Raw genomic sequence first — 18,800 nt, forward strand, 5'->3', positions numbered from 1 at the left:
ACACATGGGAAGCAGAAGAGATTTTATTGTGATAGCTCATGTTTGTCGGCTTAAAAGCCGAAAAAGTCACTTCCTGTTCAAACTCAAACCACAAACACTATCTGGTAAAAAAAAAAAAAAAAGAGGTTTCAAAGAGACTCTCGTGGTGCCAAAGTTCACTCAGCTGTCTTTTACGAGTACCTGACTTCCTGAGGTATAGCATACACGTGATTTACTGCAATACATTGAGTATTACTGTTCCTCTCAGGTGCCAGTGTACGAAGCTCAAGCCAGTTCAAAAAAAGAACAAGAGGGAAGTGGATGTCACATGTTGAACCATCACTATAGAGCAAAATCAATCTTTTAACCCTCAAGACCCCACAGAGGCCTCTGCTGGCCGATCTGCATTTAACAGCCTTGATAGGGCGTTATTTTGTGATGTGAACTGACAGGAACCAGAATATCTACTGTAACCAACGTTATATTTTAGATTTAGTTTTTGCAAACTTCAGTTTTTTTAAACGTTTATACATCCTTTTTCACCATGGATGACAGAAAGAGGCAGAAAGAGAGTTCAAATGTGCTGCAGCATTATGTCAGATATGGAGACAGATGAGCCTGATCAGAAGTTTACATTTCTGATAACCTATAAGGCAGCAGTGAGGATTACAGGACATAAATCAAGACAAAAATGTCTTGTGTTTATAGTCACATTTGCTGCTTTACTGAATGGACAGCCAAGTTCGCACTCCCTTGCCAACTTAATGGTCCAAGCTCAACATCAATCGTGTGTGCAATAAGTTCAATACATATATATCTCAATCAATGGTGATGAATCTGCAAGTTTATTAATATATTATAGAAATCAGCTAATCTGATTAGCTTTCTCTGTTTGTCTCTGTCTCACAGATATGCAGGGCCTAAACAAGTGACTAAACTCAGCGTCTTCATTTAAAGGTCATTCAGAACAAAACTACAGCCAAACTGATGAATTTGTATTTGGCTGCTTCTAACTGTTAAGAATTGTTTACAATGTTATCTCTGACTTGTCTTGCTTCAGTCTTTCAAAGAAGAACACTGTAGAGCGAATGCGACTGTGTTCAGCCTTTAGCTCACATAACCTGGGTGTTTTTACAGCCTTATATCACTTCCATCAATAAATAACTATCTTGAGCATAGTTTTGTAGCCAGTTCATTCAATATCCCTATTCATTGCTTCTAGAATTTGGCATTCTTGTCGATATAGCAGGCTGGAGACACTAGCTTTTCCCCTTCAGTCCTAAACTGTTTTCATTTCGGTCTCTTAGTTTTGTGTTCACATTAAAGATGTGGCACTCAATTTTCAAACAAATTCAACGTATAATTACCAAACCAACTGCTTTGTTTGGATAGTGTTCTATCATTGTTTTATGGTCTAAACAAGTTTAATATTCTTTCACACATAGTTTAAGTAAATTAAAATAGGCAAGCTTCAGTTTCAATGCTAGGAAACAATCACACTCTTTAAAATGAATGCACGTGTTATTACTTATGAAATGATCAATTCTCAGATCGTTAAAATGAGCTGTTAAACTTCTTTCATAAAGTGTAAGATGAGTTACTTTCCCTAATGAGCCTAAGAAACTAATCTTTAAAAAGTGAATGACATGAAGTAGAATAAACTGATTTGTGCATTGTAACACTTATAAAGCATTCTGGTTCTCTCGCAAGGTTGGGCGTGTGATGTTTATGGTGCAAATTAAGTAACAGTTTCCAAGAGAGATTGCCATCAGGATATGGAGAGCACTAAGACAGGAGAAGCTTATTACACAACGCTTGTGATAAGATTCAAAACTCCATAACACTGGAAATAAGACCCTGAAGTTCGGCTGACCTCAAACAAATCGGACACAAATAGTTAACACAGATACTGTATCCACCAGTTCTCAAATGCTGCTGAGAGCTGCTGAGAACTTTAATTTCTCAGAAGGAGAAACATGCAACTGTCAGGTAACATACAGTGTTTATGTATGCCTAGTTCATTCTCGGACAAACCAGAAAGCTACTACTACTGTATGGCATCAAAAGGTCAGTACTTGAACAGAGATGGAGCATCTGTCCAGAGAAATGCCTCTTTTTGTTGTGTTGTTTTTCACCCAGTCAGTCAACCACCAAAAAGTTTTATGCATCACTGTTTCACAGTGAAAATTCTATATTATAATCTAATAGAGATGCTGAGAATAGAGAGCACCAGAGATGCTAGAGTTGCAAAATAAAAGAAAATAAAGAAACTTAGGCCAAATACTAAAATAGGTCTGAACACTTCTGAGTCAAACTGATGCTTAAAAAGACCCCCTGCCCCACCCCCCCCCCCCCCCCCATCTGTTGTCATACATTATTTCACGATTTTAATGTAATTTTCATCATTCTTGGAAAATATTGCTCAGGCATGGATATACTGGGCAAACTAAACAAGAATGAATGATTTCATTGTTAGTCAGAGCTCACTCTACATCAGACAGGAGGATGTTAGCATACTGCATCCTGTTCTCAGTGCAAATCAACCACGGAAACCATACACACATCACCTTCAACCGAAGCCATTTACACAGCCTTTAGAGAGCAGGCATGTTAATAGCTCACTGTACCTTGCTCTTCCAGAATGCCATTTGGTATCTTCTTGTCGACTGTGGTGATGTCGGCTTTTCTCTGGTTTTTGAACCTAGACAGATAACAGGGATCCCGGCAGAGAAAGTCAGAAAGACAAAAAAAGGACAGTCAAAGGATCTTGATCCTCCAGCTCTACTGATGAGAAGAAACATCCGGTTCTTGAGTGAGCTAATTAGAGTGAGTAAGTTCTTACCATCGAAAGCTAAGGCTGTTCTTTCTCATCAGAGGCTACGTCTGGCCACTTACACTCAAGACGATACGCTCTCAAGCCAGAGGACCATGCAGGTCTGAGCCTACTTCAGCCTCTGCTTTCAGTTTTAGCTTTGGGTCATGTGTCAGTTTCAGTTCCTGGCCCTGCCTTTCTGAAGTGGGAGGAGTGTCTGGAGATGACGTAACACTTAATGTTTGAGCATGTGGGTGTTTGTGTGCGGGTAGGCGGAGGTATGTGTGTGTGTGGGTGTGGTGGTGTGTGTGTGTGTGTGTGTGTGTGTGTGTGTGTGTGTGTGTGTGTGTGTGTGTGTGTGTGTGTGTGTGTGTGTGTGGGTATATAGTTGGGTGAATGTGTGGGTGTCTGTGTTTATGAGTCATACCTGAGGCAATAGCAGGCCAGTAGAGTGCCGATGAGCACTAACAGTGAGAGCACCAATAGTGTAGGCAGGATGTGATGGTTGGCGAACCCGCCGTCTTCTAAAGGAAGAAGGAGAGGCAGTTAAACCACCGCAAAACAAAAGAACCGGAAACTGGCCCTGTAACAGAGCCGCAGGAGGCAGAGTGGAGCTGCTGGGTGAGCTGCTACTGTACTAATACAATAAATCTAAGCCATCATGTTTGATGTAAAGGGCCCATATTAATGACAACAAAATGTTCCTAATGTTTTTAAATGTAGAATGTGAGCATTGTTGAACCTTCAAAATGTATCGTTCACTCAGCCCATTTGGTCCTTGAAACAAGGCAGCAAAACTGCTTATTTTTAATTGATTAATTGTTTTTATGATCTCATATATATATATATATATATATATATATATATATATATATATATATATATATATACCCTACACTGATATTCTCATGGACTCCTAGCTATTCTTAATACTAATATTACTGCTATTAATATTAGTAGTATAATCACTTGTAGGTAGTTTGACCAGAGGAGGATGGGTCCCCCCTGGTGAGCCTGGTTCCTCCCAAGGTTTCTTCCTCAGTTCTGAGGGAGTTTTTCCTTGCCACTGTTGCCCCTGGCTTGCCCACCGGGGGGGGGTTGTACATTCTTACAGTCCTGTTAAAACTTTGTCTTTTCCGAAATTCTGTAAAGCTGCTTTGTGACAACATCCGTTGTAAAAAGCGCTATACAAATAAATTTGATTTGATTTGATATATATATATACATATATACATATATATATATATATATATATATATATATATATATATATATATATATATGCCCATTCACCATGCTATAAAGAGAGTTCATACCTTCTACCTGCTATTTAAGTGAGACACATTGCAGGGCAGCCAGTCAGAATATCATTCCTAAAGGTATCATTCCTGAAGCGTTTACCATATTTTTTGACAGTTTTCAAATTGATAATTTCATTAAAAGCTTTTGGCCTAAAATCTAGCTTTTAATTCATTAACTTGTAAGTTAGTACCCAAAGTAAATATTTCTCCTGAGTTTTATATGTAATGTTGATGATGGTAACAGTGGTAAAAATATTATCACAAAACTATCATAAAACAATGTAGGCAGAGCCGGGAGTGCATTCGCCATCATTTCATGTTATACCTTATGTGAGGGAGCTTTTTTTTTTAATCTCTTCTGGTGGCCAATTACTATCACCACCACTGTGAGCAATTCTGACTTGGTCAATTTCACATAAAACCACTCTGAATGGTGGAATTATCTCTAAATTCTCAGTGATCAAGAGAGATTTTAAAGTGTTCATGTAAAAATGGATTATGACTATTTTTGGTACATAAACCTACACAGATGTCAGAAGTGGACTGCAGGGGGGAAAAAATTACAAGAAAAATGTAGCATATGGCCCCTTTAATAAAGCGCTTCAGTGCTGTTTTGACGATGCTGTTAAACCCCAGTCATCCACCTAACAGCAAGTTGTGACAATAAACCCAGCAAATAGTATTATAACACAGCCTGACTATCAACAGCCACAGTGAAATTACAGCTCATTTTAATCCAAGTTTGACTCAGCATGACTGCACAGAGAGAAACTAATGCTTATATGAAGTCCAAACGATGACAACAGGCCTAAAGCAGCAATTCTAAAGCAGTCAAATAATTACAGACATGCAAAGCCACTGCACGCATGCATTTCATCTGACTCAGTATTTCACTTTAAACAATAAGTGGCTGTTTAGTTTTTTGAGGTCATAAAAATATGTTATGTCTTAGTGTGCAAAGATAAGGTAGAGATCCAATAAGTCTAAGTAAAGTTGTGAACCACTTATTTTTATAATGTAGACTGTGGAGCTGTTACAAAAATGGTAAAAAAAGGCACTTCTGTTAAAATACCAACTTGGCTTAATACAAGTGCTGAGCGCCACCTTTAGCAAAATGACTGTACTACAGGGCAGTGATGTCACAACAGGTCAAATCTTGAAAACAGTGTAAAGAAGTGTTTAGCAGTGCTACCCCTGGAGTCCGCTGGCATTGTATATGTTAGTTTTCTCTGATACATCCATTTTAATCTCTTGAATGGTTTATTAATAAGCTCGAATAAGGTCGAATAAGGTATGCTAGGAAAATGGAAAGCCCTAGAATGTGCAGTGAAGGGTTACTCCTGGATGAGGACTGGAAAACATAGGCAATATAGATAATATAGTAATATCCTTTTACTGCATAAACTGGTAAAACATTAAAATAACAGACCCCTATTAACAGAAACTTTATCATTACATAACAGTTTGTAAATGATTATATTCATTTTTACGTATATCTTTTGCATTGTTTACCATTTACTCAGCGATTTAGGAAAAAAAAAATGTTAACACTTTCTTTGAAGGCTACATAACACATATCACTGATCACTGAATAACTACATTTGAGCATTTATGACCAGCTTTTGCTAGTAACTGCGAGATGACATAAGATGTTCTATAAAGTAAATAACATTGCATTGACCTGAAGGACCTCATTCTGAAGTGATGGATATTGGTTCCATTTTTAATATCATTATGAAGCATCATTCCCAAGTTTGATATTTAATAAGGAATGACTACACTCATCGGCCACTTTATTAGATACAGCTGCATGTTAACACAAATAACTAATCAGCCAATCACATGGCCGCAACTCAGTGCATTTAGGCATGTAGAGGTGGTCAACACAACTTGCTGAAGTGCAGACCGAGCATCAGAACGGGGAAGAAAGGGGATTTAAGTTCAGACGGGCTGGTCTGAGTGTTTCAGAAACTGCTGATCTACTGGGATTTTCACGCACAACCATCTCTAGGGTTTACAGAGAATGGCCCGAAAAAGAGGAAATATCCAGTGAGCGGTCAGTTGTGTGGATGAAAATGCCTTGTTGATGAGAGAGGTCAGAGGAGAATGGGCAGACTGGTTTGAGATGATAGAAAGGCAACAGTAACTCAAATAACCAACCAAAATCTCTGAGGACCGTTTCCAACACCTTGTTAAAAGTCTGCCATGAAGAATTAAGGCAGTTCTGAAGGCAAAAGGGGGTCCAACCTTTTACTAGCAAGATGTTCCTAATAAAGTGGCCGGTGAGTGTATGTATACATTTATTTATACAATTGTTGCCAACAATACCGACAAGTATTTTTAAACATTCTGGAAAAAAATATATAACATTAAAATTGTTTTCATTTCAGAAAAAAAAAATGTTTTACCTCCTATACATTGTGGTTTATTTTTTTTCTTGAAATTGGTATTAATTCATATTGACTTATAAACACTTTGAAAGGGCTTCAGAGGCCTGGCCTCACTCTGTGATGTGTGTATGAAAAAGTAGTACAGAATGTAGAATACAACAGGAAGACGTGATCAGATAAACATATACGCTGTTACTCAGAGCCTTTATACATATATATATATATATATATATATATATATATACAGAGCGTTAGCCTTTAGTTTCTCAATGTAAGAGAAAAGAAATGTACATATTCTAGTCAGGCATACAAAAAAAATCAGCCATATGGCAACGCCATGCAGTAAAGTGACATAAAACAAAAATCTTGCTTTAGTGTTTGAAGCTGAATTAGCCTACTAGAGACTTCAGTAAGATGCAGTCATGCAAATACTATAGTCATAAAAAGAAGAACTATTGATATCAATAGAAACTGTTTAGTACATGCAAACAGTTCCAGGTCCTTTGTGAAACTTACCACTTGTGTTGTTTGTCTTGCTGACATTTGATGATGTGGTTGTTGCCAAAAACAGAACAGGGACCATTGTGACTGCGGAGAGAGAGAAAGAGAGAGAGTTTTAGGTTAAAATGGTAATAATGTATATACATTAATAGGAATTTCAATAGGCGTACAGATTAAATGTCTTGTAATGGGCTACAACAAAGCATTCGTATTTGAACTCTTATTTGAAGGCAAAGAGAAAATGCAATACTATGTCTAACCACTAGATGGCATACAAGTCACTCATTTAAAATGTAGCCTTTGAAACTGCTGCTCTTTTGCCCCGATTTACCCTTTCAAGGACGAGATCAGTCTCTAGTGGGTCTGAATATACTGTTCCAGTCTAGTTGAATGTACACCATCGTCACTCAAAGCAATAAGTGAGTTTATCTAGACGGAATGTGTCTACATGAATGAACCTTGGCTCTTATTTTGATTTGATGACTGTATTATCTGATTTTAAAAAGCATGTGAAAGCATAGAGCTAAGCTGTTTATTCTACAAGCGATTTCCCTGTCCTGTGCTAAGTTTTATCCATAAGCATATTGTAGGATCTGGCAAATTTAGCAATGAACAGATGCTTTAAAATCAGAGTACGGAGGAGCAGAGAAATGGCTTGAGGTGAACACACGCTGTAGTTTAGTGGTGTGTGTGTGTGTGTGTGTGTGTGTGTGTGTGTGTGTGTGTGTGTGTGTGTGTGTGTGTTTGCTGATCGACATCTCTTGGAGAAGACTCTACCCTGGACCTAGTCACATCCTTAGGAAGCTAAGAGGGTCTTCACTCAGTCATGAAACAGCTCTCATCAGCCACAGATAAGCAGAGCAAATGTGCAACAACAGTGAGCATTCTGTGCTCTGAGGGTTTTGGAATTCAGCTCTCAGCTTAAACCAACAATTTGACAAAAAATCACACTCAAACAATTTTTCCCATAACTGAAGTCAATCTCCGAGATATCTTTGGTGTTCAAGTTTGCTTCTTCAGCTGTGCAGTGGTTTTATGCGGTTAACAAGGCTCATATCACACCAATTATCAGTGTGCAAAATGCAAGCATAAAACACCACATCCTTGCCATAAAAAAACACGTTGAATTGCTAAAGGGAAATTCCATCAATTTGCCTAAATTGCGGCATAATTCAGTTGTTAAGTCGTAAACAAAGTCATTCAAGGTGGTGTGGTGTGAAGGATATCACTGAATAAAACCTTAGTGACTGATTTTATTTCAGTGGTGCTGGTAGGAACCAAGGGTCACGATGTCTAAAACGCATATATCCATTTTACTCTCTGTCCATAAGCAAATAAAACCTACATCTACTGAGAATTTATATGTGAAAATAATTTCTTTGGGTATTATTTTCCATTATAACCAGCTCATATAGGTATCTCTCTGCCATTAATGTATTAAAAAATATAGTTTAATCTAAAACCTTATTTAAAAACAAAATATGATCAAACAATATCTCAAACATTAGGCACCATATTCATAATCATGAGCTGTGAGGTAGCTTTTAGTGGCATTAGATGTCTGGTTCCTTTCACCACCATTAAGCAATTAAGACTTCTTAATTGCATTGCATATTTAAGACACTGACCTTGTTTATATCTTAACAATATTTACTGTTTTTTTTTTCCTGAAATATTGAAAAATCAGTAGAATTCCCCTTTTATTATGTACCATTAAATAATAAATGTGAAATATGACATACGGCACTAAAAACTGTATTAGCAGTCAGACTTGAGGTCTGGATGTCGTCCACAACTCTTTTGTATAGATAACAGTATGTCATACAGTACTAGAGACCACACATGCAAGTTTATTTCAGGTTACTTAACAAATCTATTTTATTGTGTTATATTTAGGTATGTGTAAATTTGATTATTCTTTCAAAATATGTGCTATATGTATATGTAAGTCAGTAAAATCCTGTATAATCAAGCAGCAAAGGAATATACTTAACTCTTCAGGCTTTCATACTGAGCAGAAACAGAATGTTTCACCTCTGTGGAATGATCTCCCACTATGCTTCGGTAATGCAGTATGGGCTGGACCAGCATTAGGTCATGAGCACACTGCTTTCCACTGGGAAAACTTAGTCAATATTGTATCCTATGGAGATTAATAAACCTCCTGCACAGCTCCTGTGTCAGTCAGACACAGTCAGGGGGATTTCTAATGAGAGCAAAATCTGGAAACAAGACCACCACCTACACACACACACACACACACACACACACACACACACACACACACACAGTCAGGTAAAGAGAGCGAATCCCAGAGCTGGTTGCATGCAGTGCCTCATGGCAGATGGTAAAGGCTTTCATCCTAGCTGTACAGAAACCTTGCCATCGGCTGTTTCCGTGTACTTTTCATTCATGTTGTCAGAGATTAACACAGAGCTTTCCCTAGTGTAGATGGTCAAGCCTAACATAACCTAAAAAATCTGCTTTTCTGCTTTAAATAATTCAGAGAGAACCTGAAATTGAACCATAATCAGTAGCTGAAGCCTACATGGAGCTGCTTTCTGAAGGACAAGGGTGTGAAATGCTCTTTTTTTGCCAGAATGCAGCAGGGGGTTGTGAATGTAAGTAGGCCATGTTAGTAACACAATTAGCCAATCTGAAGGCTAGACAATGGACCGGTCTAGGTCCACTCAATGTCTGAGATTGTTGTGTGACAGTGTATGAATTAACATTGTAAACCATTGATCTGAAGGTGGCTGCACCAATGTCAGAAAGTTAGAATTAATTATAATAAAATGGTAAGATGCTCCAGCACCCCCCGGGACCCTGAGGGAGAAGCGGCTTAGAAAATGGTAAGATACTCTGAATCTGAATCACGTAAAAGTAATAGAATGTAATCAAATCAAATCATAATGCAGTTTAAAAATTCTGACGCCCATCAGCCAAAGTGTTGAATAAAGCCTGATCTTTCCAATGATAGTGCTGGTTACATTGAAATGACAGTAATAGCTGTTATTAGATACAAAAAATCGAATAAAATTGTAAGATAAAATAATACGCTGTCCAAAATTAAGCTTAAGTCTTGTTTGAACTAATTTATTTATCATGCAATGCTTTGAAGAATATCTTTGAATAAAGTCCCAATGTGGCTGTAGTAGATATATTTAAGGTGGCAGTGTGGCTATTTGGTTCTTTCAGTTAAAATGATTTTTTTTTAACTTCAAGCTGAAACTTTGTGAAAAAAAAGTGTTGATCAGTAAAATTCACTACATCACTGTAAAAAAAATTAGATTCACTACATAAATAGAAAATGTCATCGCTTTTGTACTTCTCTAAACATTAATCATCACTTTCTGCCAGTACATGTTATACGACTTGTATATTAAGTCAACAGAGTTTCCTCACTCCCTTCCTTTAACAAACAGACGAAGCTTCTCTGCTCTTGCGTTGCCCCCCATTCTGCTGTTGCCTGTGGCCTGAGTGTGTGTGTCTTTTCAGAAAGGCATTGTTGGAAATGGGTCATGGGATAAGCTTGTGCGTGGGCTTCTCCTTATGAGGAAGACGTCTGCATATAGCCTTTGGGCTCAACATTCACTGACATGTCCCTGACTGCACTCATTACTCTAAAGGAGAGAGAAGGAGGAGGGGAGGCAGGGGAGAGAGGGGAGAGAGAGAGAGAGAGAGGGGAGAGAGGGGGGTTGTATATGTATGTATGCATGTCTGCATGTATGTGTGAGTATGTCTGTGTATGAAAGAGGGAGAAAAGAGGGAGTTAAGCAAGCGATACAGCGAGCAATAGTGCGAGTGAGAGAAAGAATTGATAATGAACTGAGGTGTACTGATACTGTTCAGCGTCTAGAAACAGAGAAATGTGACTCGGGGACGGCTTACTGTCAGTCAGTCAGTCAGTAAAAGTCATATGATTGCACTGTGTGATTAAGGAAGTCTCATCTAGAAAGGATACAAATTCCCCTTAGAATAAAGATGTGAAAATGATATCACTCTTTTTCTAATCCATATCACTCCTGAACTAATATACACTCTCCACCCCCTTTAATAGGTACACTCATCTTGTATGTTTAGTCTTTGTATATTTAATCAGCTCCACTTACCATATAGGTGCACTTAGTAGTTCTACAATTAGAGACTGTGGTACTATTTGGGTGGTGGATCTTTCTCAGCACTGTAGTGACACTAATGTGGTGGTGGTGTTAGTGTGTGTTGTGCTGGTGCAAGTGGATAAGACACAGCTGTGCCTGAGTTTTTAAACACTCTGTCTACTCACTGTCCACTCTATTAGACACACCTACTGTGTTAAACCACCATGTAGGTGTACAGTTAGAGGTGGTACTTCATCTGTCGCTGCACAGTTTGTGTTGGTCACCTTCTTGTCTTTCATCGATGGTCAGGTTCTGGCCACAGGATGCCACCACTATGATACCTGCTCAGTGGTGGTCCTGTGGGGGTCCTGATCATTGATATACAGGGTGAAAGGGGTCTAACAAATTACACAAAACATTGGTTATTGTTTATTTATTATTGTAGACCTACAAAGTGCACCTAACAGGTAAGTGGAGCTGATAAAATGGGCAGTGAGTGTAGATACAAGTAGGTGTACTTAATGAAGTGGACAGTGAGTGTATATAAGGCTCTGCTGGGCTATTTAAAGCTTTGTGGTTGGCATCTAGTTTTACAGTTTATCATCAGCAGCTTTGCTCCATCAGCAAAAAAGGGAAGTAAAATGCAACACGTGTAAACTCAACTGTGCAGAAAGAAGGAACAGAAAATACAGAGCAAGTAACAAATCATCATCAGAAAACAACATAGAACATGACTGGTGTTTGACCCCCATGCCTCCCGCTCTGCTGTCTCGCTCTATCTCTAGCATACACAAACACCTTCTCATTGGTTTATAAATAAACAAAAGAGACACTTTTATCATACACTAGAAATGTGCAGGTACATTTTTCATTCTTTAAGGTACAAACAACATAAATGTTCCCTCAAAGGTACAACAGTGGCTTTACGGTCCAATTGTGAACCTTAAATAGGTCCCAAGTGAAAAGTACACATTTGTATCTGTTCATAACCAAATATTTTAAAACAGAACAATAAAAGAAAAAGCCTGGAGACAAGACGGGGTGTGTCAATACAACTTAGAAAATATCATTTCTACTGATAATGGTACGATTCTGTTCTCTACTTAAAGATACCAAGACATCCTCTTGAGGGTACAACACCAGCGATAGTTTCGTACCTGTTTTCTGAGAGTGTAACTAAATACTCTTAAGTGTTAACTTATGTGTTTTGATTTAATGCTGCATTGAGATTTACTCTTGTAACTAATAGTCAGGTGGGAGCATCGAGAAATTATGGATACTTAAATAATAAATTCTTGAATAATTAAAAGTAAAACTACGGAAAGCAAAAAACTATCAACGTTTAAACATACTAACGTCAATAAAAGTAAAAAGGAAGAAGTATTATAACAAATAAACTGAGACCCAGTCCTATTTCACCACTTTCCCCTAGCACTTTGCCCTTACCCTCTGTTTTTTGCATTCACGTCTAAGGGCAGGGTGTCCTTATATTTGTTGAGATAGAAGGGTAGGGTGAGGTGGTTGTGCTATATGGACCCCCAAATGGAGGTTTTTCAGAGGCACACTCCAAATGGAGAGTTGCAAAAAAGAAAGGACAGCAAGATGGCTGCACAAGCGACCAAAGAAACCCACAAATGTGCGTATCTCCTCTTAAATTATGATAAACATTGTATTATCTTGGTTTAAAGTTGTTTCAATGTATTATGGTCCTTTTCTTCATATTAAACATACAACTCATGAATAGTATGCTGATGTCTCAGTAGCTAGCTAGATAAATTTCAACCCTTTTATGGTGAACATCTGACACCAGCTTCATATCCTCTGAGAATTAGTGGTGGGCAGTAATAAATAATTGTCTTATCTCCTCTCTTTTAAGGCAAATGATTCTTTAAGTTTAACTAAAGGCTAGCTAAACTTCACCGCTGCTCTGCTCTCACTGCAGACTGTCAGAGTTGCCTACAGCGCAGCGTTAATAGCCTGTTAATGAAGTGTTGTTCTTTAGTTGAGGGTTGTCCCATTTCGTAAGGGAAGATTTTAACCACGAGCCTTTGTAACACAGTTCCAAAGGGAAAGGTGACCCTCGGAAACAAGGGATAGGGGTAAAAATAAGAAATGGGATTGGGCCTAAATATTGTGATATGGTATGCAGCCAACTGGGCACACAAAGGTAAATTAGCAAAGCCATTAGCAGTTTCATTTTACAGTGATATAAAGGATTTGGTTGGATGTTTTAATAAAAACAGAAAATTCAAATGCATCATCAAGAGGAAAAGGAATAATCTCCTGGCCTTTGAAGTTTATTGCAAGCACTTTGAACCTCTAAATGAAAATGTAAGGAGTAAAATGTGAAATTTGAAATTTGAATTGTAAAAGTTCAAAAATACAAGAATACCAGAGTAAAATCCTCCAAAAAGAATGTTAAGCATAGTATCACTTAAGTATACTTATTCAACTATTTCCCACACTTGTCTTTAATTCCTATAAAGTCCTATGCATGTTGTACACTCAAATGCCTGCTCTATTGGGCACAGTAGTGTAGCTTCAAAGACATTGTTTTACAAACAGAGCTGACCACACGCAAAATACAGGAAGGCATTAGTACACATACACATACATGCATGTGCTGAAAGGGACACTGACAAGATGTGTCAGTTTTAATACCTCTATGACTCATACTAACCACACACACACACACACACATTTGCAGGCTTGTACGCCACCTTTGGTGTTTAGCAGTGTGTTTTACAGCCCATATGTGATTGGCACTCTAACTCCTTTGACCATTCTATTCCTTTCATCTTCTTAATTAGCGATTCTGTTACAGAAAGCTTAGTCAAATGAAAAGCTGACAAATGAGTGTCAGACAGTGTGTCTAGCTCAGAGCGAGAGCAGCTGATGGATAGAACACACACACAACGTTTTCTTCACAGCCAGCAAATGCGTCAGCCAGGCAAATGATGTCCCAGTCAGTGGGGCTTAATCCAACTTCACCACATATGAACCAAAGTTTAATAAAAGCCTGTGGAATCAGATATTCCTCCAAAGACATGGCAAAAAACACCTAAAGCTGACCGGGAAAAATAAAGCTTGCAGTGTGCAAGTGTGAGCATTTGCAGGTTGTTATAAATTGATATAAGTTCTTTAGTGTTGATTCTAGGATGCATGCAGGTTAAGCCAGCAGTATACTTCAAATGAAAATGTCGCTTCAAAGCAAAACCACATGTTTTTGGCCAAAATGACACGCCGGTTCTTGAGTCCATTGTGCTGCTTTCTAACCGCTGCATAATGGTGACCTCCTCGTGAGTGTGACTGCTGCTGATATCCATATTCTTCACCCTAAGACCTCCACCTCACTGTGATTGTTCCTAATGGCCATGCTGTCCATTTTAAGACTTTCTTCTGACTGTGATTGACCTAATCCCTTTGTTGTTTATTCTGAGACCTCCCCCTGACTTTGAATGACTCACTGCACTAAGCAGACTTCTAGCAGTGCTGAGAAACACCAAGTTCAATTATGCTTACAACAGGCAACAGTTCAATTCACTGTTGTTGGAACAAAACCTTGTATCTCAAAAATGGCAACTTTACAGGAGAAGGAAAAACTATACTTTACTTTTAATGTGAGGCAATGGAACCAGACATTTTGGTCCATTTCTTTTGGCAAAATGCATTTTCAAGTTATGTCAAAAACTGAAAAACGAAAAGTGGAGATGCTTTGGAGCAGAGCACAAGCTAACACATTTTAGTTGTCACCTGTAACAGACAGAAGAGCTTGCTGTAACTTGCTAAAAAGTCTGGTAAATAGAAAAACTCCATTCAATAGAATCTAATGCCTGAAGCAGACAAGTGTCCCATCCTAAACACATGACCATGTATTCATCAAAATAAATATGATCAGTGTGTCAAACATAGCACATTTTATTTACATGACATGAATCGTGTGATTTTTATTCATCTATGCACAAAAAAACAGAAAAAGAAAAATCCTTTCAGGTTGTGTGGAGGGTTATGGACTTTGTACTTGTGATGTAGTTTACATTATAACACTGTGTAAAATCAAACCCCGCTGTGTGGAGGGGGGATTTTAGCCAGGTTAGCTAATGATGACGTATTTGCATGATTCAAAGCAGTGCTATATTAAAATCACCAAGAGTGATAAAAACACTTCCCTTATATGTGGGAACGTACATGTGAAATATGCACTAACAATGTATCTGCAAGTTTTCAAACAAGTTTTCAGATGTGAACACGTTTGTATCTATTGTTCATGATACCACGGAAGTACAAAGAGGTTTGTTACACGTTTTCACACGCGATCGCACATTTGTTCACATTTGATAATGCATTATTACCATGTAAATGTGCAAAAACCACACGTCTATTCACATGTGAAATACGTGTGACTTTTCTAAACAAGTTATGTTGAAATGCTGTGTTTATGATGCAAAAGAGAAGCAGATTGTTGGGAAAATTCAGATGACACTGCTATGGGAAATTGAGAAAAGGGTCAGAAGCATGTTTTACTTGATTGCGTTGAATGAGTTGAACTACATGAAAAATCACATCACATTTGAGAGCGCATTCGTCTGTGCCCTCTAGCCCCTCTTCTAAATTCTTGAATGTGTGGCTGCAGAATGAGTGAGAATAAGTGTGTATTTTAGATTGTACTGAAGAGCAGATTTAGTGAGGGGGCTTTCCACACAGCCTCAGCCCTGCTGTTGTCCTGGATACGTCAGTGTGAGGGGACCTTGGGAAATGGAGAGCGGCAGATTTGGTCTGGCAGGGGTGATCCTTGGGCCCAGAGCGACATCTCCCAGTAATAACTACAGTCCTTACTGACTGGGGGGAGACAGGAAGGGAGACGTTTATTAAAGAGGCCCCCAAATCACACCAGTGGATCTTTTTTTGTGCTACTTCTTCTTTCATCCTTTTTTCCTGTTTATTTTCTCCCTCCCTTACACTCCCTGTCCCCTGTCTCCTCAGTCTCTAATTGTCTTCATCTCTGACATTCAGCACTTTTAGCATGGCTTTTTGCTTTGTAAAGGCAGCAAATGCAGTGCACTTATTTCAAGTTCAGGGGAGAACACTGCTGATTTACTGTGAGCTAAAGCAGAGTCTTGGTTTTATTAGTGAACCAGCTTAAATCAGATCAAATCAAACTAGTCTGGAAGAACAGGAATCACTAAAACATATTTCAACAAACATCAGAGCATCTATCTGACAAACTGAGGCTTATTAGGTCAATCGAAAATATAACTGGGTGCAAGAATATAACTGGGTACAGACTTTGAATTTGATAAAGCAGATTTAATATCAGTTCAGAGCTCATATGTGTGTTACTATGGAAACCTGCACTCACGACTTCAGGTTATGGTGAAAAACTAAAAGGTGGCCTTGGATATGTTCCCTCTCTCTCTCTCTCTCTCTCTCTCTCTCTCTCTCTCTCTCTCTCTCTCTCTCTCTCTCACACACACACACACACACACACACACACACACACACACATGCACACACACATACACACCCAGTTCAAATGTAACGCTGCAATTAGGACTTGCTCTGAGCTACTAACACATAGCATAGCAACACATTTTGTTTTCTGCTATTATTGTTATTTAAAGATTTTGGATTTGCCAGCAACACACAACCTATTTCTGTTCTGAGCCTTAAATAGAAGTAACACATTCTGTTTCACTCCAACCGTGACTGGTTTCTGTTGATATGGATACCAGTGTTCATTTTTAGTCTGCAGTCATTTCCTTGGTTACTGTGGCTTTACTAAATCAATATCATCCTATTTTAGTCTTTGCTAAAAGCATTTAAAAATTTTTAGACTGGTGCAAAACTATTTGAAAAACTATATGAAAAAATATTTTCTCAAAAAACTGGTATGTACCATTAAACTCTTCAGTATTTTGACAGTGAAAATACTTTCTGACAATGTGCTCTTATGAGAAGAGTCATACAATTAACTTTTTGAAATATTAGCAAATATCAAACACAACTCTTACAAATAAATTTTAAATCGTATTTCAAAAAGTTTTCCACACACATCATAACAGGTGCTGCTGTGGCAAGACAGGAACAGCACAAATCTGCCAGCTGTGCAGGAGCAGTGTGTGACTACAGCCCACTGTTGTGCTTGCTAGCTTTCTCCATTATTCAGACAGGCTCTTTGGGCTTGAACTGACCTTGAGGTGTACATCCAAACTATTTGTCATCTCATCATGGTTCTTGTGCAAGGAATCAGCAGTGCTAATGTACTGGGTCATACATGCAGACAAAAGAAGAAGTCGCAAGCAATGTAAGGGCACTTTATGACTCTTTTAGAAAGGGTTGGTAAAGCAATGAAATTAGGACAGCTGATGTGCGATGAAAAACACCTTCAAGCACACATGACCGTGTTTTGATCCCCAAATTTTATCTAGGTCAATATTTTCTGGGTAAATATTTGTCTCAGTGCCCTAACAGTGTTCACCTGGTGCTGCAGGAACAAAGGGAAGAGGTGAGTCAACATCCTATGACAACAAAATTGAACCAAGCAAAACAGGTTGTTGAGCAAATAACAACATGTTGATGTAGAGCTCTACCACAAAGATGTGGTTGATGCCAGTGAGGTACCAAAAAAGACCTACACACTACACAAATTCACCAAAAAGTCCAAATGTTCTGGTTTTTAACATTGTGCCAGTGAGGACAACAGAATGATTCTATACATTTAATACTCAGTATTCAGGTCAATCGATGCACTGTGGTCAGCAATCAGAAACAGTGTTTAGGATATTAAACTATTACCAATTTATCTATTTCTTAGCCACAGGGAATGCAACACAAAGCACGCTACACAATACATACATATATATATATATATATATATATATATATATATATATATATATATATATATATATATATATATTCATACTATTTATGAAAGCAAGTCTCAATAAATGAATGGAAGATGTATGAAAGGCAAAGTCTTTTCTGTTAAATACAGAATGCTGAAAAAATTAATATCTTGTACTTATTCATAGTATATCCATTACATCATTACAAAGACCACATCACCACATCGTGCTATGACTCTTACTGTGCTCTGATAGAGCTTGTCTTATCACTGTTATTGCATTTACAACCCTGCAGGGTGGATGAAAACCAAGCAAAACAGAACGACCAGAATGACCACTAAATGACCATTAAAGACATGTACACAATTTAGATACAGTCTCCAGAAAAAAAGCAACGAGAAGATTATCTAGATGGATGGACTGGATCTGTATAACCTGCAAATCGCCAAAGCTCAGAAAATTCCACTGCTTCATATTTTAATAAAACTAATAAAAGTGACTTCCTTAGCTGCTAAAGCTCTTAAACTCATATAAACACATGTATATTAAGCTCAAGTCACCTTCTTATTCACCAGCTTCTCATCTGAATTTTTGATTCAAAAATTCTAAATGACTCTGCAGTTACTCTGATGCCTTAAACATAGAATGACTTTCAAAATTTGGCGAATCTGAAGATAACATCAGCTTACCTCAATAAATAATCCTTAATCAACAAGTACCTCAAATGTTTGCTTGGAGATGTTTATCTGGTACTGAGCAGCTAATGAGCAGCACAGTGAAGCTATAATCAGCCACTGGAGCTGTGAACGAAGCTCACTGGCTGATCTCACACCACCTATCAACATTTACTACATCAATGAGTGTACTTC

At 38.1% G+C, this 18,800-nt stretch overlaps 1 protein-coding gene across 5 annotated transcripts in view; it reads right to left on the bottom strand.

Moving 5' to 3' along the window:
- ptprea (protein tyrosine phosphatase receptor type Ea) overlaps positions 1-18,800 on the bottom strand; it is a 120,254-nt gene that overhangs the window by 27,307 nt on the left and 74,147 nt on the right. For 2 of the 5 annotated variants that reach the window (XM_017701284.2, XM_017701275.2), the window contains 3 exons: positions 6,999-7,070; positions 3,219-3,315; positions 2,607-2,680 (listed from right to left, as the gene is read on the bottom strand). In XM_017701284.2, coding sequence (XP_017556773.1) covers positions 2,607-2,680; positions 3,219-3,315; positions 6,999-7,065 — 238 coding nt within the window. In that variant the 5' untranslated portion in view covers positions 7,066-7,070. Of the gene's footprint in view, positions 1-2,606; positions 2,681-2,821; positions 2,967-3,218; positions 3,316-6,998; positions 7,071-18,800 lie in introns of those variants that run through there. The other 3 variants (XM_017701302.2, XM_017701312.2, XM_017701293.2) reach the window with 3 other exon arrangements.

Source organism: Pygocentrus nattereri, chromosome 13 (assembly GCF_015220715.1).
Source record: "Pygocentrus nattereri isolate fPygNat1 chromosome 13, fPygNat1.pri, whole genome shotgun sequence".
NCBI classification, from domain to species: domain Eukaryota; kingdom Metazoa; phylum Chordata; class Actinopteri; order Characiformes; family Serrasalmidae; genus Pygocentrus; species Pygocentrus nattereri.